Raw genomic sequence first — 25,093 nt, 5'->3', positions numbered from 1 at the left:
GGGGTGGAGCAGGAAAGAAGAAATCAGTTGCAAAAGATAAAAAGAAAATGAGCTGGTTGGTGTCAGACACCTCGGAGGTAAAAGAAACTAAGGATGTGGGCTCCCAGTCTTCAAGAAACAGGGAGATGGGCTGGGGGGTGTGTCCCTGCAGTCCCCCACATGGGGGGCCATCGCCCTGACAAGAGGCCACCACAGCCCTGGGACAGCGGGAGGGCACGCAGGCCGTGCCAAGGACAGGACTGAACCTCTGTTTTGGAAAGAGCCTGGGCTTGGAAGGTTCTGGAAGGCCCGGGGAACAAAGGGCCAGGGCCTGACCCAGGCCCATTGCCTGCAGAGGGACCCTGGATGTCAGTCAGGGCAGCCCATCACCCCCAAGGGCCCCTTTGAGGGTCCGGACCCTGAGCCAGGTGACTTGGGACCCTTCCACGAATGATTGTGGCCCCAATTCCCACCCAGCAAAAGGGCAGCCCCCGGCCCAGGATCACTCCCAGGGATGACATCAGCTTGTCCTCAAGTCCTGCACCTTGCGAGTGATGACCACCAGTGTCCAGCCCCCAGCCCAACACCCACGGGGGCAGGAGGCAGGGGGTGCCACACCACGGGGGTGGGGGGCAGGGGGTGCTGCAGACCCCAGCGGGTTGGGCAGAGGAAGAAGCAGTGGGCTCCTGCCCCCTACCTTTGCCTTACTTACCCCCAGGGCCCCCTGCTGAGTCAGGAGCGATCTTATCTACTGCTTTAAAAAATAGGTTTCTTTTTTGATTATTTATTTGGCTGCGCCAGGTCTTAGCTGCTGCACACAGGGTCTTCAATCTTCACTGTGGCACCAGCAATCTTTAGTTGCGGCCCGTGAACTCTTAGTTGCGGCCTGTGGGATCTAGTTCCCTGACCAGAGATCGAACCTGGGACCCCTGCAAGGGGAGCACAGAGCCTTAGCCACTAGACCACCGGGGAAGTCCCCTCATAATTAAGTTTTAACTGGGCAAATATATTCCACTGCAGAGGCTGGGCAGGTGCTGACAGGCTGGTGGGGGGGGCGGGGGTGCTGGAAGCAGAGCCGAGGGAAAGAGACATGCAGCCGGGGCTCACCAGGGACACCTCTGTCCCTCCCTGCCTCCTGTGCCCACACACACACCCCCACACCACACAGACACAGAGACACACACCCCCACACCACACAGACACACACACACCACACAGACACACACCACACAGACACACACCACACAGACACACACACCCACCACACAGACACACACACACCACACAGACACCACACAGAGACACACACACACCACACACACAAGACACACAACACAGACACACACCACGGAGACACACACACACCACACAGACACACACCACACAGACACAGAGACACACACACAGACACACATACAGAGACACACACAAAGACACACAGACACACACACGCACCATACACACACACAAACACAACACATACACACACACACACATACACACAGACACACACATACACACACACACCAGACACACACACACCACACACAGACACACAGACACACATAGACACACATACCACACAGACACAGATACACCACACAGACACACACCACACAGAGACACACACACTATACACACACCACACAGACACACACACCACACAGACACACACACAGAGACACACACACACACCACAGAGACACACACACACCGAGATACAAAAGATACAGAGACACACACACAGAGACACACATATCACAGACACACACAGACACACACAGAGACACACACGCACCACACACACACACAGACACAACACAGACACACATATACACACAGAGACACGCACAAACACACACACACACCACAGATACAGAGACACACACACACACAGACACCACACATACCACAGACACCACACAGACACACAGAGACACACCCACACAGACACCACATAGACACACACACACCACACAGACACACACCCACACCACAGAGACACACACCCACACCACACAGACACACAGATACACACACACCACAGACACACACACACACACACCACAGACACACATACAGAGACACACACACACCACACAGACACAGCACACAGACACACACCACACAGAGACACACCACAGACACAGAGACACAGAGACACACACCACAGACACACAGAGACACACACACAAAGACACACACACAGACACACAAACACAACACATACACACAGACACACAGAGACACACACACACACACCACAGACACAGAGACACACACACGAGACCACACAGACACACAGAGAGACACACACACACAAACACACACAGACCACAGACACACAGAAACACACATGCACACCACACAGACACAGAGACACACACACCACACAAGACACCACACACACAGACACACAGACACACACCACACACACACACACACCACACACACAGACACAGAGAGACACACACACACACCACACACACACAGAGACCACACAGACACACAGAGACACACACACAGAAACACACACCACAGACACCACACACAGACACCACACACACACAGTCACACAGACACACACACCACACACACCACACAAAACAGACACAGACACCACACACACATACACACACCACACACACACAGACCACACACACATACACACACAGACACACAGAGACACACACACACACCACAGACACACAGAGACACGCACAAAGACACACACACACACCACAGACACACAGAGACACACACACACAGAGACACACACACACCACACAGACACACACACTGAAACACACACACACCACATACACCACACACAGACACCACACAGACACAGACACACACACACACACCCCCACACCACACAGACACACACACCAGACACACACACACCACACACACCACACACAGACACCAGACACACATACACACAGAGACTCACACACACACACCACACACACAGAGACCACACAGACACACACAGAGACACATACACACACAGAGACACACACACACCACACAGAAATACACACTGAAACACACACACACCACATACACCACACACAGACACACAGAGACACACAGACACACAGACACACACACCACACAGAGACACACACACACCACACAGAAATACACACTGAAACACACACACACCACATACACCACACACAGACACACAGAGACACACAGACACACAGACACACACACCACACAGAGACACAGACACACCACACAGACACACACACACACACAGACAGACCATACAGACACATACCACACAGACACACAGAGACACACACCCCCACACCACAGACACAGAGACACACAGACACACACACACACCACACACACACAAACCCCACACCACACAGAGACACACACACACACAAACACACCACATAGACACACACCCCCACACACACTCCCACATACATACCCCACACACACACCCAAACACATCCCCCCATGCACACCCCCCACACACACAGAAACACATCCCCCCACAGCCACCCACCCCTCCACACACACACCCCACATACACAAACCCGCATACTCACTCATACACACGCTCCCCTCTGGAAGCCCTAATTTAGCAGCTGTAGAAGGTTACCCACTCAGTGATACCAAGGACAAGTTTTTAGGGGATATGACATTTGATTTATGTCTGCCAATGTGCGTTTTCACTAATTAGAAGGTTTAGGGCAGAACAGGAAAAATATGTATTTCAGAGTCCCAGTTTGACTTGCCAGAAACCAGCCCATTACTAACATTCTTATTTTCGACAAAATATAGCATTCTGATTACATACCATTTCGGTTCCTCGGCTCCGGGCCTGCCAGGCTCCCGGAAGTGGCCCAAGGTCATGGCAAAGATAGGAGACACAGGTCCTTGGATAGGGACGGGCTCTTTCCATTCCGGGGGAAGGCAAGCCCGTGGCTTTCGCCCAAAGGCCCAAGGCCCCAACCTGAACAGGCATCAGGAGGCCCCCTGGTTTGCACAGAAAGCGGGGCATCCCCCAGAGAGGGATTCCCAGGGCAGTGCCCCTGCATGCCTCAGTTTCCTCGCCTGGCAAATGAGGACAGGGAGGTCTGGGCGGAGGACTCAGCACCACACTTACTTAAATGCATTGGGGGCTTTTCAGCCAATTCCTTTTAGATGGAAAGAAAATACTTTTGTAGTTCAAATAGCAATTAAGAGGCAGGCACTGGGGCATCATCTGTTAGCCAGGTACAGTGCCTGCCTGACCCTGAGAACTCCTCAGCTCTCCCGACTTCAGCTTCCTCGCCTGTAGGATGGGGCCGGATGGTACCCAGCCACCTGAGAGGCCGGAAGGATTCAATAAGTCAATCAGTGAACATCTCTTAGAACCTGCCTGGTACATTGTAAATGTGCATAAATGTGAGCTATTTTTATCTATTAAGTCTAGAGATCTCGATCTTCGGTGTTTTAAGGCAGGATGCAGTGATCAAACAAATAAAGATTTTCATTAATTGCACACTCCAAATAAAGTGATCCCATAGAGGTCGTTCTTAATGGAGACCGGTATCTGAACAGCCCCAAGCGCAAGTTTTCAGGGTCTCTTAGCTGTCCTTGGAAATCAATCAAGAAAGCACCTCTAAGGGTACTGTGTGTGTGTGCATGTGTGTGTGTGTGTGTGTGCATCATAGCTCCCATACACCCCGTGTGTCAAGTAATGAAGTGACTGGGCTCTGGTTATGCCCACCTGGTTCGACCTGGCTCTCCAGCAAACTGCAGGTGCACTGTGTCCTAGAGACCTGCCCTTGGCGTGGGGCTGGTATTTGATGCAATAAAGAGAAAAAATAAGAGGAAAGGGGCCAGATCAACTCCTGGTCACAGAGACAGTACCGAGCCCCGGGTCCACAAATGCCATGCAAAACCCAGAATTTAGCACAAGGCCACGCAGCAAACTCAAGGACTGGGGACGAAGGTGCAGCCTGCAGTGCCTCTGAGTCACAACCCTTAGATCACCCCCACGGGCAAGCGGACCGCCAGGCCCTCGACAGGCAGCCAGGGCCTCTCACCAGGTTGGCACGGACTGGTCGTTTCCACCGAGGTGGGGGAAGGTGGGATGGTCCCACCTCCCCCCATGCCCACTGGCAAGGAAGGCAGCGTGTTCCCCGTGTGGTTACAGAGACCTCATTGTTCTGCCCCGCAGAGAGGAAACCGGAGAGCTGAGCTCAGAATGCATTTTGGAATTGGCAGAGAAGAACATCTGGGAAAGGAAACTCACTTCAGAAACAAACATACCTTTGTACCAGCTTTTCTTCTCTTTAAGTGTTGCAGAAAAAAAAAATAATAAAGATGTGCCAAATTGACCATCACTCTACAAAATCTCCTTTTTATGGGGCAAAATATGGAGGTTCTGTTTTCCAATGCTCCTGGAAAAAAAATAGCCACCTGGGTGCCAAGGCCCAGAGGCTGCCCCAAGAGCCAAAACAAAGACCTCGGGTTCAGGACACCTCTGTCCTGCGGAGAGAGGGGGACGAACGAAAACCATCAGATAAAAGAAAACTTGAATAAAAGAAAACTCTTGCCCCCTGTTCCCGGCTGAAGCCTTTCAGGACGCTGACATTCTTGGAGGAGCTGGCAGCTCTCAATTCCAAATGTTTATGTTAGTTTGGGGTGCAGTGCTGAGGATCAGCAAAGATTCTCCTGTGAACTAAGCTGGGCATTGGGGCTGCTGGTTCATATAAACGTGGAGACGCCCACAGTTAGGGCTTTGCAGGGCTCTGGCATGCTGGGGGAGCCTGCAGACAGGTACAGAGACGTGGAGCAGGTTTTACCAGAGAGAAAACCTGGAGGAAACCCCCAAGTCCTTCCCTCCCCAGGCCCCTCCCTCAGTCACTGTGCCTGGAGGCCTCCCGCTTCCCCACGTCTGACCATCTTTCCCAAGTTGCAGCACATGTGAGTACCCAGTGCTCCAAGTACCTGATGCCCCTTGGTCCTCATAGGAAGTGGAGCTGCTGAAACCCCGTTTTATGGACAAGGAGACTGAGGCACAAGGGGACCAAAGTCCCACTCGGCCAATGATGACAGATCAAAGAGCTGTTTCTTGCCACATCTGAAATCCATTCATTTTACGTAACAGGGCAATCGAATGACCCGGGATCTCTCTGCAAAAGGGCTGGACACCGAGGCAGCTGCCACCCCCAAGGCACTGCCATGACCCTTGGGCTCTGACCAGGTTCCCTCGAGCATTTCAGGACAACCCCTCAGTCCTCGGGCAGCAGAGACGCATACATCAGCCTGACGCTCCCTGCTGTTCCTTCTCCGGCAGAAAGAGCCCAGGAAGCAGGACACTGCTCCGGGTAGGGGTGAAGGGTTCGCTGGCCAGGATGCTGGGTCAACAGTCCCTCCTGCTCATCTCTGGGGCTCCCACCCTGGGCCCCCACTTGCCAGCGTGGACAGGGAAGGTAACTGTCCCTGTGTACCATCTGTAGGATGGGACAAACCATGAGCTTTAGCCACTCAACCACCTAAGAGTCCAAAAACCCATGCCCCCGCAGGAGCTCTCCTCACAAGGACCGTGTGGGCTCTAGTGGGGGGTGGGGGGGGGTGGGGGGCGGTGCTCAGGTGTTCTAAGAGTGGAGTTACATGTACCCTGCATGATGGAGGCTTGAGTCTGGGGGCGGAGGAGGGGCGCGTCCCCTCACTGGGACACCCCATAAACTTAAGTCCCCACTCTGAGCCGCATCAGTGACCGTGGAAGACGGGGTCCAAGTGGCACCCCCGGGGCAGCAGGCACGGGAGGGAAGGCCCTTCACAACCCTCAGCTCTGAGCCCCTGTCTGCCGGTGCTCAAGCGGCTCCGGGGGGTGTGGTTCTGGGCGTCTGCCAGAGGCTAGAGGAGGCGACAGCAGGGTCAGGAGAGGCCTGGAGCCTCCAGCCTGGGGCGGAGGCCCGCCCCACCTGAGCAAGTATGGAGGGGGGCCCAGGAGCTCTGGGCTGCAGAGGAGGGGCGAGGGGCTCCACCTCCAGGCGCTGAGCGGGAAGCCCCGTGGAGCAGGGACTGCGGTTGGAGGGCGAAGGGCGGGCAAAGAGCCGGCACCTGGGCTCCCTCGTAGGCCTTCAGCGCGGGGGTAGGAAATGGGGGCGGGCAGGCCAGCGATGATGGGGGCGGGCAGGCCAGCGATGATGGGGGCTGGAGGGTCTGGGGTGGGGGTGGAGGACTGGAGCAGGGCCTAGTCAGCCAACCAGAGAGGAGGCCCTGAGAGTCGGCTAGGGCGGCTGGACTATGGCCTCTGAGGAGGGAGGGGCAGGGGTTGAGCAAATAAGACAGGGGAGAGCACGCTGGCCACGCCCCCAGGCCACGCCCTCCAGGCCACGCCTCTCACAGAGGCCCCAGAAGGGACCCCGCCCTCAGACACCTGCACCTTTGCCCCCAGCCCCGGGGTTCCCGCAGCCCACCACGGCGGGCTTCCAGCTACAGTATAAATGCCATCTTGACCTCACCGAGGACCACGACTACAGCAATTAGGTCGCTCGGGGCAATCTAACGCAACTCGACACTCGCCTCATCAAAGATGGACCGAGGTGGTTCCCACCACGCCACCTTTTCAGCTGGAGTTGAACCTGATCCCAGAAGCCCCTGAGGGTCCTCTCCCTGGAGAACCACAATTATGACTGCCATAATAACCCTAATAACTAATAATTACTGAGGGCTCACAGGAGCTGGCCCGCGCTAAGCACTTTACAGCCTCACCTCTGTGCATCCTTGGGCGTGTCCATGTACAGGGCGCCCTACAATCACACACACCTCCCTCAGACGGTGGGGAAACTGAGGCCAGGGGAGTCAGCTCGCTTGTTGGAGGCTGCAGAGCCGGGAGTGGAGCCAGAAATGTGAGCCGGAACAGGTGGGCGGGGCCCGATGTGCCCCGGGATTCCAGGCAGGGGAGGCTGGGTGGGCAGCCCCGGGCCAGGGCCCCCAGGATCGCAGCTGGGATTCCGCCAGCCGCCCCCTCAGCTGTTCCCAGCAAACCAGGGCGGGTGGTGACAGGGAAGGAGGCCGGGCACTCAGGGTGTCCCAGATAGCAGGTCTGCTCGGAGGCCAGCACTGGACACGGCTGCTGGAGGGGACCACACACCACGGCAGGGTGACCACCCGGAGCGTCCAATGGGGACCAAGCTGGCCTTAGGTCCTGTGGGCAGGCAAGGGGAAAGAGAGGTCCACCTGTCCTCTTCACCACTACAAAGGAGAGGGAAGGGACACTAGTACCAAATGTGTCCCTTGATACCACAGGACCTCACACGTCACAGATCAGAACTCGTTTCTAACTGGACACACCCGCCCTGTCGCTGCCCTGCGCTGCTGATACCAGCTAGGGAAACCTGGAAAAACCTAAACCTCACCAGTTCCCCACTGAAAACACAACATCCCTTGAGATCCCTGCCATCCAAAGACCTTAACCCTCATGACGGAAGATCAGACTGGGGACTAAAGGCCCAGAGAGTCTGGAAAACTGCCCCCTCACAGGTCCAAAGTCCCTAACACAATCCTTCAGGCATCCAAGGCTGGAGGGCAGAGTATGGGGTGGGGTCCCCCCTTCAGCCATCTTCCACCCTGACAGAGTGGGGCACTGGGTACCTAGACAAACGTGATGTTAAGACCCAGGCCCTGCAGGGAGGGTCACTGGAGCCCAGCAGGAGAAAGTCACCTGGTGGTTGCTCTGAACCGGTCTTCCTGGAACCTCACGGACAGAGCAGAGCAAGCGAGCTGCCTGAGGCCCAGCGCCCACCTTGAGGCCAGATCTGCCTGGTTCCTGGAACCGACCCCACGTCCTCCTCCAAATCAGTTCATTCCCAGCCTGGCTCCACAGCCCAAGGGGCCACATGGTGTGCTGGCCTCAAGAAGCACTTTCATGGCTGAGAAGCCAAATGGAAACTCCCTGGTGAGGGATTGATGGAAACCCTGCGAGCCTGGCTTGGCAACTGTGCGTGTCTGGGATCAATAAGCAGAAAAGATTACGACTTAACAAATGTACTCTCCCTGGAAGGACAAAAATCTTTCAAAAGAGGGAAAATTTTTTAAAAAAGTAGAGTAGCAGCCAAAAGGATGGAAATGCTCTTTGGTGCTAAGTGTTCTCCATACATCGAGAACCACTCACTGCTCGAAGGAGGTGGGGATGGGCCACCCCGAGGGCAGACCACTGCCTGCACCAAGGGAACCAGGACTGTGCTCTCAGGCAGGGGGGCATGCCCAGGTCCCCTGAACTGGGCACCCCCCTGCAGAGAGCCAGCACCTCAGCCCTGTGAGCCGACACTCCAGCTGGAGAAAACTCTGCCAACACAGGCAACATGGTAAAAGCCAGCACAGGCCACTCCTCCTCTGGGGCACCCTGAGCAGGCAGTCAGCAGCTCGTGGGTTCTGGGCAGCCTCAGAGCCTCAGTGGAGAGCCAGGCAAGGACCTGGGCTGCAGTGGCCACGCGCAGAGCAGTGAGTCTCTTAAAGGAGAAGGCAGAAGTGGCAAGCCCACCGCACCCAGGCTCGGGGGCCAGGCACCGCCCACTTGCCCAGGACATAGCACAAGCCCAGGAATCAAACGGTACCGAGCAAACTCACGCCGATGCCGAGCAGTGCCAGTGCGACCAGAACAAGCTTCAGACGTCCAAGGGTGCAACTTTTCATTAAAAATTCATTTAACGTATTCCAATGCTTTGAATGGACACTAAATAAAATGAGATAGAGATAAATATACCTAATCAGAAAGTCTCCACCACCACAAACCTGCTTAAATATAGAAAAGACAAACAGTCTCATTCTTTTCATTTTTTGGATGTTGGCCATTTTTAAAGTCCTTTTTGAATTTGCTTTAATATCGCTTCTGTTTCATGTTTTGCATTTTGGCCGTGAGGCATGTGGGATCTTAGCTCTCCGGCCAGGGATCAAACCCACACCTCCGGCATCTAAAGGCGAAGTCTTGACCACTGGACCACCAGGGATGTCCCTCAAAGTCTTATTTTTAGTTAAGAAATTTTTCAATTTTAACAAGCGCTACAAGATTCAATGTTAATAAGGGATACAACTGAGAAAAGAACTAAAATATCTCTCAAGGGGGCAACCTTAAAGGGACAAAGCTCTCTTAATGCTTAAACTCCTGAAAACTCATTAACAGTATCTGCCACTCAGCTTCCTATCCTGCAGTTGTCACTCAAAAGCACACAAGCTTACTTTTTTAGCATAAAAATCATTCTCCCACCACTCTCCACTATTTTTGCATGACTGAAAATGTTCTACACGATTCTGAAAGATGATACAAACTACGAATGAAAAATGCAGGTGTCAGGCCCCCTGTGATGTCTCGGTCTGGGCTGTGGAAGGTGTTTTCAGTTGCTCAGTCATGTCTGCCTCTTTGCGATCCTATGGACTGCAGCACGCCAGGCTTTCCCATCCATCACCAATTTCCGGAGCTTGCTCAAACTCTGTCCATTGAGTCGGTGATGCCATCCAACCATCTCATCTTTTGTCATGCCCTTCTCCTCCTGCCTTCAATCTTTCCCAGCATGAGGGTCTCTTTCGATGAGTCGGCTCTTCACATCAGGTGGCCAAAGTATTGGAGCTTCAGTTTCAGCATCAATCCTTCCAATGAATATTCAAGGATGATTTCCAAGAGGTGGGGAGGTGTTCGATCCATAGGTAGGGAAGATTCCCTGGAGAAGGAATGACTTCCCACTCCAGTAATTCTTGCCTGGAGGAGCCTGGCAGGCTACAGTCCATGGGGTTGCAGAGTTGGACATGACGGAAGGACTAACACTTTCACTTTTCATCTTAGAACACAGATCTCAGAAATATGGGTTCTAGGACTTCCCTAGCGGTCCAGTGGTTAAGACTTCACCTTCCATTAAGGGGGTATGGGTTCCATCCCTGGTCAGGGTTAGGGTCCCACAGACCGTATGGCCAAAAAAACAAAACGTAAAACAGAAGCAATATTGTATCAGATCCAAGAGACTTTACAAATGGTCACGAAGATCTTTAAAAAAGAAATGCACGTTCTAAGGAGGGGAGGGGGGCCCCACACTTGGCCCCAGAAGCCTCTGTCATGCAGCAGGACAGGTGTCCTACAAGCCGGGGAACACAATCAGGGTGGCGTCCGGGACGCAGGCAGAAATTCACAACACAGTGGATTTAGGGGCCAGAGCGGGTAAGGACAGGTAAGAGCCACTCCCCAGGCAGACGAGGCCTCGGGCAGCCTCAGGGCCTCTGCCCACCAGACCCCGGGCCAGAGGCAGCAGGAGGGGATGGAAACATCTGCCCCCCAGGCCCTCAGACTGGGTGGCCTGTGGGAGGTCTCAAAGGGGACCATGGACTCGGAGGAGACGGATCTGCCTGGAGAAGCGCTCACCTTGGAGCGCAGAGAATAATGCCAGCTCAGCAGCAGCGTGGAACGCCAGGCCAAAACGTTTCAACTCTGGACACCCAGAAACCAGTGTACATTTTCTTAAAAAGGGGAGGAGGTAATGAAACTAGCTTCAGAAAAATGAATCTGGCTAGAATGAAAGATAAATGGGCAAGGGGAAGGTTCTGGAAAGCAGAGAACAACCAGAAGTGAGGCTTCCCAGGTGACACGAGAATCCGCCTGCCAAGCCAAGGGGTGCAGCTCTGATCTCTGGGTCAGAAGATCCCCTGGAGGAGGGAATCCTGCAACCCACTGCAGCATTCCTGCCTGGACAGTCCCATGGACAGAGAAGCCTGGCGGGCTCCAGTCCAAGGAGTCACAGAGTCAGATACGACTTAGGGACTGAACAACAGCTAGAAGCTGATGTAATCCTCTACCCGGAATCTCATCTTCCGTGGGGCCCTGTGAGGGCCCAGGGGGAAGGCCTCAGAGCCGGGAGCCTGGGTTTGGGAAGGAAGGGAGACAGACCACATCCAGAGAGGAGAGAAAGAATGGGCACCACTTCCTGTCTGAGTAGAGAGGAATCAGGGCAGGTGGCCGAGATGGCTCCACCACACCCCAGTCCCCCATCCAGTCTTCTTTGGGGAACCAAGCTCACTCTGGGGAAAATTCAGAGCCATGGCCTTCCCCAGTGAATGCTAGCTCAAGAGCACAGCTTGCTCAGCAACCAGCTTGTGGGGAAGGCATCCCCTCGCTCCCATCGAGGACGATGCCTGCTCACTTCAGGGCGGAGTCCAGGGTGGCAGCTGCCCACAAGAGGCGGGTCTGGAAGGCCCCAGGCCCTCGTACTCACGTGTCTGGGCCGGGGCCACACACTCAGTCAGCCTTTAATGCCCACTGAGCCATTTCCTGAGAGTTCTGCTAGGCGGGTACCGCCTCCCCATCTGGGTTAATAGAGGGGTACAGCCCAGGGAAGAAATTAAAGTTGCTCACATTTTGTTCTGGAATGAACAAGGGCAGGAGAGCAGTCATTTAAGAGGTGATTATATTTGCCTCCGGGCTGGTGCTGGAGTTAGTTGCACTAGAGCTCGTATCCCAAGCGGACGCGCGCGGCAGGAGTGGCCGAGGCCGTCCAACAGACACAACGCCTCTGAAGCGCTCCGTGTGCTAACGGGAACCCGAAATGCGAAGACCAGCTCCATCGTGGCTGCACACGCATCTCTTGCCACAGCCGGAGACCAGACTGCTCGCCGGAGGCCACGTCTAAAGCCCAGCCCTCCAACACCCACCGCACGTCACCAGTTGCTGTCCCCAGATCAAGAGAGCAAACGACAGAATCTCATAGGCTGACTCTGAAGTTTATTCCCAAAGAATAAACGCACAAGAAGAGTCAACACAATTTCTCAAAAGGAACAATGGAAGGGTAATTTCACAATCGATCTCAAAATATACAACAATGCTGCCGAGATTGAAAACAGCAGCAGGCTGGTATAGCAAGACACCAGCGGGTCAAGAGAGGAGGGAAGGTTCCAGAATGAGGAGGCAAGCACCTGAGAACACTGTAGGTGAAAAAGCGGCATTTTACATGAATGAGGCTTAGGGTTAGATAAGTCACACCGCTCACTCCCTGTCCACTTACTGGGGGGCAGGGGTGGACAAGTCAGATCCCTACCTCATACCATATGTCCACAAAACCATAACCACACACACCCACAAAGAAACAAGAATAATGTCTGAATATAAAACAACAAAATAAGAGCAGTCCTGGAAGAGAATAAAGGAAGATGCATCTATCATCTAGGGATAGAGAAACGAGGCATGGGACCCAGAATCCATCAGAGAACAGACTGAGTTTCATTACATGGAACTTTCTGATGTTTCTGGAATAATAAACCACTAAAAACACGAAGGAGTAGCTACAGACCAGAAGAAAAATCTGGAGCAAATACATCAAAGAATTCATGTCCATATCAAATAAAAAGAGTTCCTGCAAAGCAGTAGTGAAAGTTGCTCAGTCGTGTCCCACTCTCTGCGACCCCACGGACTATACCGCCCATGGAATTCTCCAGGCCAGAATATTGGAGTGGGTAGCCTTCCCCTTCTCCAGGGATCGCACCCAGGTCTCCCGCATTGCAGGCAGATTCTTTACTAGCTGAGCCACAAGGGAAGCCCACAAATCAGTACAGTTCCTACAAATCAAGAGGAACTAAAGAGCCTCTTGATGAGGGTGAACGAGAAGAGTGAGAAAGCTGGCTTAAAATTCAACACTCAAAAAATTAAGATCATGGCAAAGAGATGGGGGAAAAAGTGGAAGCGGTGACAGGTTTTCTTTTCTTTGGCTCCAAAATCACTTTGGATGGTGACTGCAGCCATGACATTAAAAGACGCCTGCTCCTTTGAAGGAAAGCTGTGACAAACCTAGACAGTGTATTAAAAAGCAGAGACATCACTTTGCTGACAAAGGTCCCTATAGTCAAAGCTATGGTTTCTCCAGTAGTCATGTACAGATGTGAGAGCTGGACCATAAAGAAGGCTGAGCACCGAAAAACTGATGCTTTCAAATTCTGGTGCTGGAGAAGACTCTTGAGAGTCCCTTGGACTGCAAAGAGATCAAATTAGTCAAATCTAAAGGAAATCAGTCCTGAATATTCATTGGAAGGACTGATGCTGAAGTTGAAGTTACAATCCTTTGGCCACCTGATGTGAAGAGCCGACTCATTGGAAAAGACTCTGATGCTGGGCAAGACTGAGGGCAGAAGTGGGTAACGCAGAATGAGATGGTTGGTTAGCATCACCAACTCAATGGACATGACTTTGACCAAACTCCAGGAGATATAACGAATCAAAGTGTGTTATAATTTTTAACCAAAGTGATTTTAAAAAATAGAAGCTGGTAATTTCTAGCAACAGAGAGGTGAGGGGAAAGTGTGTACCCTCAGAGATGTGCCTGATAGGGTAGAAACTGGTGCAGCCTTTTTGGAGGAATTTGTCAGTATCTTTAAAATTGTCTAAATGGATCTACTCTTTGATGAGGAAGGTATCATACAAAAGAGCTTATACGCAGGTGCACAGGTACATATGCAATGTTATTCGCTATGTCATGACCTAGACTAGGCTTTATAGTAATAACGCCTAGAAAAACATAAATGTTCCTTAACTGGGTAAAAGCCATGAAATATGGTGTCCACATACTAGGAAATGGGCTTCTCTGGTGGCTCAGATGGAAAAGAATCCTCCTGCAACACAGGAGACCTGGGTTCGATCCCTGGGTTGGGAAGATCCCCTGGAGAAAAGCATGGCAACCCACTCTAGTATTCTTGCCTGGAGAATCCCTATGGACAGAGGAGCCTGGTGGGCTACAGTCCATGGGGTCGCAGAGAGTCGGACACGACTGAGCGACTAAGTACTACACTACATACTAGGAAATTACTTAGCTTTTAAAAAGGACTGAAAATCTGAAAGTAAAGATACAGAAAATGTTAGTGACACAACAGCAAATGAAAAAGAGAAGATTACAGGATGATAGGATTTATGTAAAAAATGAGCACATGTTCGAAACAAAACAACACATAGGTGTGGAGAGTATGGTCACCTCTGAGGGGAGAAAACAGGCCATCAAGAACACTGGTTTTCACAGAAAGAGGAACCACACAGTTAAGTGTTTAAGTTATACGTATTCATGTATAATATATAATATATTCATGCATTTTAATATAAACACATTTGTAATAGAAAGTGGCCAACAAGCATGTATGAAGATGTTCAACATCATTAACCACCAGGAAGTGAAAGTGAAAGTGAAGTCGCTCAGTCATGTCCGACTCTTTGTGACCCCATGGACTGTAGCCTACCAGGCTCCTCTGTCCGTGGGATTTTCCAGGCAAGAGTACTGGAGTGGATTGCCATTTCCTTCTCCAGGGGATCTTCCCTGGCCCAGGGATCAAACCCAGGTCTCCCGCATTGTAGACAGACGCGCTTTACCGTCTAAGCCACCATCAGGAAAACGCAAGTCAAAACCACAGCGGGGAACCACTTCACACCTGCCAGGCTGGTAGAGCCCAAACAGTGTCAGCCCTAACCAGCGCTGGCCAGGAATGGGAGAGACTGGAACCCTTGTGTGTAGCTGGGGGAGGATGTAAAATGGTGCAGCTGCTATGGAAAAGGGCTTCAGGGTTCCTCAAAAATTAAATACAGAATGGCCATATGACCCAGCAATTTCACTTTTCTTGGTAAATCTCCCCAAAATGAAAGCAGGACCTCATACAGATCCTTGCACACCCATGTTCGCAGCAGCAGTCTCCACAACAGCCGAAGCTGGAAACAGCCCCAAGTGAGGGGAAAAGCAAAGCATTAAAATAAGCCGGACATAAAGGGCAAATACCATATGATTCCACAGAAAAAGAGATACCAGAAAGGCAAGGTCAAAGACACAGCAGAGCCGAAGAGAGGCTCAGTTCTCTTCAGTCGCTCAGTCGTGTCCAACTCCTTATAACCCCGGGGACTGCAGCACACCAGGCTTCCCAGAGCTTGCTCAAACTCATGTCCATTGAGTCAGTGATGCCATCCAACCATCTCATCCTCTGTCATCCCCTTCTCCTCCTGACTTCAATCTTTCCCAGCATCAGGGTCTTTTCCAATGAGTCAGTTCTTCGCATCAGGTGGCCAAATATTTGAACTTCAGCATCTGTCCTTCCAATGAATATTCAGGGTTGATTTCCTTTAGGATTGAGTGGTTTGATTTCCTTGCAGTCCAAGGGACTCCAAGAGTCTTCTCCAACACCACAGTTCAAAAGCATCAATTTTTCAGTGTTCAGCCTTTTTTATGGTCCAACTCTCATATCCATACATGACTACTGGAAAAACCATAGCTTTGACTATCTGGGCCTTTGTCAGCAAAGTAATGTCTCTGCCCTGTAATACGCTAAATTTGTCAGAGTTTTTCTTCCAAGGAGCAAGTGTCTTAATTTCATGGCTGCAGTCATCATCTGCAGTGATTTTGGAGCCCAAGTAAATAGAGTCTGTCACTGTTTCCATTGTTTCCTATCTATTTGCCATGAAGTGAGGGGACCGGATGCCATAATTTCGTTTTTTGAATGCTGAGTTTTAAGCCAGTTTTTTCATTTTTCACTCTCGTCTTTCACTTTCATCAAGAGGCTTTTTAGTTCCTCTTTGCTTTCTGCCATAAGGGTGGTGTCATCTGCATATCTAAGGTTATTGATATTTCTCCTGGCACTCTTGATTCCAGCTTGTGCTTCATCCAGCCCTGCATTTCTCATGATGTACTCTGCATATGAGTTAAATAAGCAGGGGAACAATATACAGCCTTGACATACTCCTTTCCCAATTTGGAACGAGTCCGTTGTTCCATGTCCAGTTCTAACTGCTGCTTCAGTTTAATCACTAGAAAAACTACACCAGGCAAACTGAAAGTACTAAAAAAAAATCTACAATGAATTAAATATTGTTTTTGTTGTTTAGTCACTAAGTCATGTCCAGCTCTTTGTGACCCCATGGACTACAGCCCACCAGGCTGGATTTTTTTTTCAGGCAAGAATACTGGAGTGGGTTGCCATTTCCTTTTCCAAGGGATCTTCCCATGCCAGGGATCAAACCTACGTCCTCTGCATTGCAGGCAAGCTCTTTACCGCTGCGCCACCAGGGAAGCCCCAGTGACTCTGATACCAACCAAGAAACCAAATAAGAAAATACCCAGAAAGTACAGTATCTCCCACCCCTGCAAAATGGTTCAGAGGTGACGTCACCATGACAACCTCCCAGGGGTTGCTGTGCAAGAGAGATCCCGAGAGAAGGGGACAGAGGACAGCGGACATGTAACTCTGGGCACCGATGCAATCAGATCCTGAGGCTCCAGCCCCACGTGGAGCCTGAGGTCAGCTGGCCTGGCAACACCTCTCCGCTTCTTCTAGCCTTCCACTGGAAGAGGGTGTTTGGGACAGACCCTTGGGCTCTTTTAAAAGGAAATGGCTGGAGCTTCCCTGGTGGCTCAGTAGTAAGGAACCTGCCCGCCAGTGCAGGAGACACAGGTTCAATCCCTGATCCGGGAAGATCCCACAGGCCTGGGAGCAACTAAGCCCACGTGTCATAAGTACTGAGTCTGTGCTCTAGAGCCCGTGCTCCGCAGCAGGAGAGGCCCCTCAATGAGAAGCCTGCCCCACAGCTAGAGAGTGGCCCCTACTCTCCAGAACTAGAGAAAACCCGTGCAGCAACGATGACCCAGTGCAGCCCAAATAAATACATACAATTCGTTTTTAACTGTTTTTTTTTTTATGAAGATGTTGCCAAAGGTGAAGAAGGAAGCCCCTGCCCCTCCTAAAGTCAAAGCCAAAATAAAGGCTTTGAAGACGAAGAAAGAGGTATTGGAAGGTGTCCACAGCCCCCCCCCCCAAAAAAAAAGAAGATCTGGATGTCACCCACCTTTCGGCTGCCCAAAACACTTTGCTCAGGAGGCCGCCCAAAGATCCCGGGAAGAGCGGCCCCAGGAGAAACAAACCTGACCACTGTGCCATCATCAGATCCCCCTTACCACCAAGTCAGCCGCGAAGAAAAGAGAACTCACTGTGGGTGTCAGTGCCAACAAGCACCTAATTAAACAGGCTGCGAAGCTCTGCGACGCTGACGTGGCTGAGGCCGATACTCTGATCAGGCCTGATAGGGAGAAGCGGCCCTACGTTCCACTGGCTCCTGATGCTTTGGATGTTGCCGACAAACTTAGGATCATCTAAACTGAGTCCAGCTGGCTAATTCTAAATATAAAAGTTTTCACTATGTTAACAAACAAACAAAAACAGCTTAACAAAAAGAAATGGGACTCCCCCCACACCATGCCCTTCCCATGACAGACCATCTAGAAGGCGGCTTCCTCCTCATAGAACCCCCAAAAAACACATGCCATCCTCCCCATGTTGCAGATAAGGAAACTGAGTCCCAGAGTTAACAAACCACTTCCCAAGCTGGAGAAAAAGCAGACAGCAGCCCATAGCAGCAGAGGGGCCCTGGGGCCCGCTCTCTGGGTCCCTGCTGTCCCCACCGGCCTCCACATCAGCAGCGCTCTGACCGCAGTGTCTCCGGGGCGCCCGCAGGGTGGACAGCCCACTGCTTCCTGCACAAAAATGTCCCGGGCCCAGCAGAGGAAGGGGCTGGATGCAGCCCCCACTCCCATCAGAGCCCCCCCATTATGAGAGCGTGTGGCCATCCCAGAGGCCTTGTAAGCCACAAATGTCCAGCTCCTACCAGGGCTTCTGTGATATCGAAGTCTACCAGGTCCACCTCCCAGGGTCCCTCACCCCACCAGAGGCCAGCACTGGCCCTCAGTCTGTCCCCCAGCCAAGCTTCGTTCACCATGGCCTCTCCCATCTCTGAAGCTAATGTGGTCATGTCCCCAGCCCAGCTTTAAACAGCCTCCGCTGTCCAAACCCCACAGGGACAATGGGCTCCAAGCCCGTGCCTGCTGGGAGAAGCACCCACGCAAGGTCAGCCCATCAGCGGGTGGACGGATGAGCAGATGTGCCCTGTCCACGCTATGCAAGGAGCAAAGCGCTGTCCCGCGCTGCAACATGGACACCTCACGAGAGCATTCTGCTAATCGTGAAGCCAGAGGCAACAGGCAGCCCAGCCTGTGAGTCCCTGCAGATGAAGTATCCAGAGCAAGCAATGCCAGAGAGACCTGGGGTAGGGGGATGGGAAGTTTAAAGGGTGCAGGGTTTTATTCTGGGCCGACGGAAGTGTTTTGCATCTTGACAGAAGGGATGCTTGTACAGACAGCACTGCGAATGTACCATGGAATTGTCTCCTTTAAAATGATTAGTTTTATGTGACATGATTTTCACCTCAATTTAACAAAAGAGAAAAAAAAAAAAGATCAATTCAACACCTTTCCCCTGCGTTTCCTATCTCCCTCCCCCAGCTAAAGTCTCCGGAAGCTTCCAGCGCCTTCTGGACCACATCCAGACTCTGCAGCGTGATCTGGCCTCTTTCAGCAGAGACCACCGGGTCTCTAAGGACAGGGTCCTGGGACGGAGCCCACCTCCCCGAGAGCTGCACAGTCAGCTGCTGTTTGCCTCCCTGTCAACCAGACAGCCTGACAGCAAAGGCCCGGGCCTCCTCCACCATTCTACCCCATCCTATCCCCAGCGCTTCAGCAGGTACCAACAGTAACAGCATCAATAAAAGAGATGATACAAGTGCCAGGCATGTGTCAACGCGCTGACCTACCGGGAGGAAGTTCCGTTACGCCCATTTTACAGAAGAGAAGACTGAGACGCACGAAGGTGGAGTCAGCTGCCCAAGCGCCCCCCACAGTCAAGGCTCAGCCCAGTTCACCACCACAATACCCTTCACCCAGTGCTGCCACAAACAACAAGTCAGACAGTGGACGGGATGTTCAAGGTCCCACACAGGAGGAAAATCCAGACTGTGTGATAAGAGCTTCTAGACCTTCCAGGCCAGAAAGATCAAGAACCTTATTATCCAACAGGCACCACAGCTCTGCCACCAACAGTTCCTCCCCCAGCCAGGGACGTGCAGAGGGTTTCACAGGCGGTATTTCACACTCCTGAGCAGGGGGAGGAAGCAGGTGAGGACACGGGATACACAGAAGCAAAGTAAGTTGTCCAAAGTCAAATAGCTACTGAGCTTCTAGACCAGTGGCCCCAACCTCTTTGGTACCAGAAACCGATAGCATGGAAGACAATCTTTCCACAGACCTGGGGGGTGGGGGAAAGGTATGGTTTGGGGATGATTCAAATGCTTTACATTTACTGGGCATTTTATTTCCATTATTATTATTGCATCAACTCCACCTCAGATTAACAGGTATTAGATCCCAGAGGTTGGGGACCCTTGCTCTAGACCCAAGGGGTATGACCCCCGGGGCCCCCGACCTTAGCCCTGGCAAGCCCACGTGGCGGGACAGGAAGTCCTCACCTAACTACAGCCCCCACCACCACCCCGTGAGCAAATTCTGCTAAATGCCTGAGCAGTGACACAGCGCAGCTGAAATTAAACGGGTTCCAAATACAACGGCATAGCCACAGCAAATGCTGGGACGCGCGGGTGAACTGGGTAAATTCTTGGAACTGCACAGGAGGGTTACAGGCATGTGGGCCCCCGCTTTGGGAAGCAGAGGGTCCTGCCGGCAGCCTCTCCATGGACTCCCCATAGCACTTAGTTAACTCAATGCTCACCTGCAGGCCAGGCAGTGAGCATCTGCAGGCAGCACCCCACTCCCTCCCCTGGGGGTGGTCCTGGGGCCAGTGCAGTGGGGCCAAAAGGGAGAGACCCCGGGCCGTGGAGCTGGGGCCGACCACTCCCAGCTCTAGGATCACTCCAACAAAGGCATTTCCTTGGGCTCACCCCTTCATATTGCAACAGGAAGCAATCAGGAAAAATAATTAGCTACCAACTTACTAGCTCCACTCTGGACTGTGGCATAAATCTAACACAGAAATCAGGGACATGACATGTCAAGAGCAGTCAAAATAGTTTCTGCAGAAAGTTCCCTCCCTCTCCTTCCATTTTAGGACCAGATTACCACATTAGCCAGGGCTCTAAAAACCTGGTGTTGACATGCTTCCTTAATGTTAAAATAATCAACTCTATTTTTTGCCTCCTACACGACCGAGCTCCACAAATGTGATCCTTCTCCTTGGGGGCTCGAACCGCAGGACAGGCACTCCAGTCCAGCAACACCACCACCCCAAGGTCCAGGAAATCCGAAACTGCAACGCAGTGAAAAGCTACTCTGCTGGCAGAGAAACCCCACCTTTAAAACAAACATCTTCCCCCCCAACAAAAAAACCCTTTTGCCTCCGTGATCCAGGCATTTCCGGAAAGAGAAGCAGTAGTGTCGGCCTGAACTACCCAGATACTGTCATTGTTTTTTTGCTGGTATCAGACGGGGCCAAGAATGTAAACACTCCTGAGAGAGGCGAATTCAGCCTGAAACTGCCAAGGGTCTCCGGGGATCCGGTCTGGGAGGCAAGAGGACTTGAGGAATTACCCCTTCTCGCCCCCCCAAACCTCAGCGGAGGGGCCGCAGCCCCGGGAATGTGACCACAGAGCCAGGCCAGGACACCTCCCTGCAGTGTCCTCGCTGGAAATATTCAGGGAGACAGCTGTTTGCCTTAAAGAGGCCCAGACAAAGGGACCCGAGGCCCCCCACCCCCAACTGCCACCAGCAGAAGAGCAGCCCAGGGCGCAGAGGACTCCCGCTCCGGGGTCCACTGGGCCAGCCACACTCCAGAAAAACAAAACACTCACGTCGGAAGAGAATGGTTTAGGTAGCGAGAGAGGCTTGCTTCAAAAACCACATGGCAATCTCCAAATTAAAAGAACATGTGTAGCTTTTCACAAGGCGCTTCGTTTCCTGAGTCCTCCTGACCTCAACTCCACCCCTTGGGAGACACCAACAGTTGGAAAGAAAGGTCCCCAGGCTCTGATCTCCCAAAGGGGGTGTGTGTATACAGCCAAGGCCCCCACGCCGCAGGCTGGGACCCCGTCACCCCGCGCGGCGGCCCCACGCAGCCAGGCCCCCCGGAGGTAGACACCCGCCGGGTGTCACGATTTGGGGGCCCCAGCGGCCCAGACGGGGGGTCCGAGTCGACCGGGCACACCTGGCAGGTGTGAGTCCGCTGGGAAAACGACAGCGACGCAGACGAAAGGGGCAGCGCCGCAGGCCAGGCCGCCCCGCGCGGGGTTCAGAACTTTCTCTGCGACTTAAATCAGTTCCCGGAGCTCGCAGGCCGGCCGCGCGGCCATCGGAAACAGGCTCGGGAAAAGAGTTCCCGACGCAGGGCGGCCAGGCCTGCCTCCGGGCCGAACGTCCCCGCTCCGTGCCTGCCCGCGGGGCCGGGGTCCCCACAGTGCCCGCACGGCCTCGCCCGGCCGGCTCCGGGCGAGCGCACTTCCGAGCGCGCCTCGGGGCCCGGGCAGGTGAGAACCCGCCCGCGCCGCACCTGGCGGGGTCGGCGGCGCCCGCACGCCCTGCTCGCCGGCCCGGGACGCGCGGGACGGGGCCCGGCGTCCCCGGGAGGGGCCCGGGCGGGCGAGACAAAGGGCCCGCGCGCGGCCCCCGGGAGGCGGGCGCGGCGGGGGACGGCGGGGCCCCGCGGCGCGCGCCCCAACTCGCCCCCAACTTGCAAAGTCGCTTCGGCGGCGGCGCGGCGCACTTGGCCGCGGGGCCAACCGAGTCGCCCGGACGCCCGGGCCATTGTCCCCCCGGCCCGCGCCCACCTACCCGCGGCGGGGGCCAGGCTGCAGCAGAGCGCGAGCAGCAGCAGCAGCGGCGGCGGCGGAGGAGCGGGAGACCGGGGCGGCGCCGCCTCCATGTTGTCCGGAGCCGGACGGGCCCGCGCCGCGCTCACTCGGGCTCCATGGCGCGGCTGCCGGGCTCCTCGCGCGGCTCCGGGCGCCTGCCGCCTCCCCCCCTCGGGCGCCGCGGGCCAGGACGACGGGGGAGGAGGGAGGAGGCGCGGGAGCGGAAGCCGAGCCGCGTCTCCGCCCCCCGCCGCCGCCGCCGCCGCCGCCCTCCGCGCCCCCCGCGCCGGCCGCGCCCTCCTGCGGGCGCCCCCCGGAGCCGGCCCGCCGCGAGGCGACCGCCGCGCGCGGGGTCCCGGCGCCTCTGCCCGCGCCCCCTGCCCCTGGGGGCCGGGCGCCGGGGCTCCGCGGAGGCGCGGGGGCGGGCGCCCGGTTTGCACCCCGCGGGGCCTGGGGCCAGATCGAGCCCCGGAAACAGGTGTGTCACCTGTTAAGAGCGGCCAGGACCGAGCTCTCCCGGTGGGGAAACTGAGGCACGGGACCGGGGTGTGCGAAAGGGGTTGCCCCAGGGCACGCGCGCTCAGGCAGTTTCAGGGCTGGAAGCCAGGGGCCCCGAGCCAGGTGCGCGCGCTTTCCGGCGACCGCAGCCACCCCAGCAGGGTCCTCCTCGGGGCGGGCCCCCGACACCTGTTCTCACCGGGGAGGGGGCCCGGGAAGGCGACCGCCAGGCGGGGCCGGGACAGGGACAGAAGCAGGTGATGGCGAGAGGTGGAAACTGCAGGGGAATCGGGGTAGGTTTGAGGTTGACTTTTAAACTGAACGTATACCCTCGACATTAACTAGGGTAAGGAAGACTGAGCGGTAGACACGTTGTTTTTCCAAATATGCTTGTAGGCGGCCTCTAGGATGCAGACCTCACCTTTGATCATTCAACAAGCAGGCTCTGAACCACCCTTCCCCAGCCCCCACCCCCGCCCCCTGCCCACCTGAGCATCGAGTTCGGCTACTGAACCCTTCGAGGCACAGGAAGGCCTGGTGAGGAGCAGCACAAACTCTGGAACCCATAGGCCCAAATTCAAACTCTGGTTCTGCTGCTTCCTACAAGGTGTGCCCTTGTTGAAAGTGTGTGCTTCAGTCGTGGCCTACTCTTGATGATTCCCTGGACTGTAGCCCACCAAGCTCCTCTGTCCTTGGGATTTCCCAGGCAAGAATACTGGAGTGGGTTGCCATTTCCTTGTCCACAGGATCTTCCTGCCCCATGGATCAAACCTGAGTCTCCTGCATCACAGACAGATTCTTTACCCTCTCTGAGCCATCAGGGAAGCCCAGGGGTGTGCCCTTGGGCAGGTCCAAATATAACCTCTTGGGGGGGGGGGTGGCGCGTTGGAATTCCTCCCCTTATAAAACAGTGAGAACACTTACCTTGCAGGTGCTGAGACAAGGATGGACAACTCACCAGAACAGCCCCGCCCATGGATACAGGCATTCTTCCTGTATTTGTGACAACTTTACAAAGCTGGTGCTCAAGCAGAATGTCTCTGTCCCCTAGGGTTTATATTCTAGGGAAGAAGACAAACAAAAACAAGAAGATAGATACATTTAAAACCAAAGCAAACAAACCAAAACACCACTAACAGACTCAGGAATGCCGTGAAGAATGAGGGTGTTGGGCTGCAATGCCTGGGAAGTAGGGCTGTCTGAGCTACCAACAGGGAGCGGCAGAAGAATCTGCCTGCCAAGGCAGGAGACGCGGCTTCAGTCTCTGGGTCGGGAAGATCCCTGGAGGAGGGCATGGCAACCCACTCCAGCATTCTTGCCTGGAGAATCCTATGGACAGAGGAGCCTCGCGGGCTCCAGTCCATGGGGTCGCACAGAGTTGGAGACGGTGAAGTGACTTAGTTCACAAGGGTCTTAACTGCTCTGTGACATGTGGGATCTTTAGTTGCACTGCGTGAACTCTTAGTTGCAGGATGGGGGAGGAGTTCCCTGACCAGAGATTGAACCCAGGCCTCCTGCCTTGGAGTGCAGATTCTTAACCACTGGACACCCAGGGAAGCCTCTGTGCTGGAGCTGTTTTTACCCCTGTTACCCACATAGCTTACTCCCTCACATCTTCAGCTCCTCAGCCAGACTCTCCCTGACCCTGCTTGGAGATTGCACACCATACCCCTTGCACTGCCCACCCTTGCCAGCACTTCCTGCTCCGTTTCTCTGCCTAATTTTTCTCCTTTTCACTGACCAACATCTGACAGACTACTGTTTCCTTATCTTTCTTCCCTCCACAAGAATACACTTTCACTTGCTTTACTCCACGTGTATCCCCAGAGCCTACACCAGGGCCTGACACAGTAGGTGCTCAATAAATGTTTGTTGAATGACTGAGTGAACTGAGAAGACCTGATTTATATTTATAGAAGGATCACTCTGGCTGCTGAGTAGGGGCAGGACTGTTAGGATGAAAGAGAAGAT

At 53.9% G+C, this 25,093-nt stretch overlaps 1 protein-coding gene across 2 annotated transcripts in view; it reads right to left on the bottom strand.

The window, feature by feature from the left end:
- LRP5 (LDL receptor related protein 5) overlaps positions 1 to 22,854 on the bottom strand; it is a 123,231-nt gene extending 100,377 nt beyond the window's left edge. Inside the window, exon 1 of one of the 2 annotated variants that reach the window (XM_069565604.1) lies at positions 22,605 to 22,854. In XM_069565604.1, the coding sequence (XP_069421705.1) occupies positions 22,605 to 22,695 (91 nt within the window). In that variant the 5' untranslated portion in view covers positions 22,696 to 22,854. The remainder of the gene's footprint in view (positions 1 to 22,604) is intronic. The other variant, XM_069565605.1, reaches the window with a different exon arrangement.
- Between the last annotated feature and the right edge of the window lie 2,239 nt (positions 22,855 to 25,093).

The sequence above is a fragment of the Ovis canadensis genome, chromosome 21, assembly GCF_042477335.2.
Source record: "Ovis canadensis isolate MfBH-ARS-UI-01 breed Bighorn chromosome 21, ARS-UI_OviCan_v2, whole genome shotgun sequence".
In the NCBI taxonomy this organism is placed as follows: Eukaryota; Metazoa; Chordata; class Mammalia; order Artiodactyla; family Bovidae; genus Ovis; species Ovis canadensis.
The sequence above is the reverse complement of the archived record's forward strand: the minus strand, read 5'-3'. Positions and strand labels throughout refer to the sequence as shown.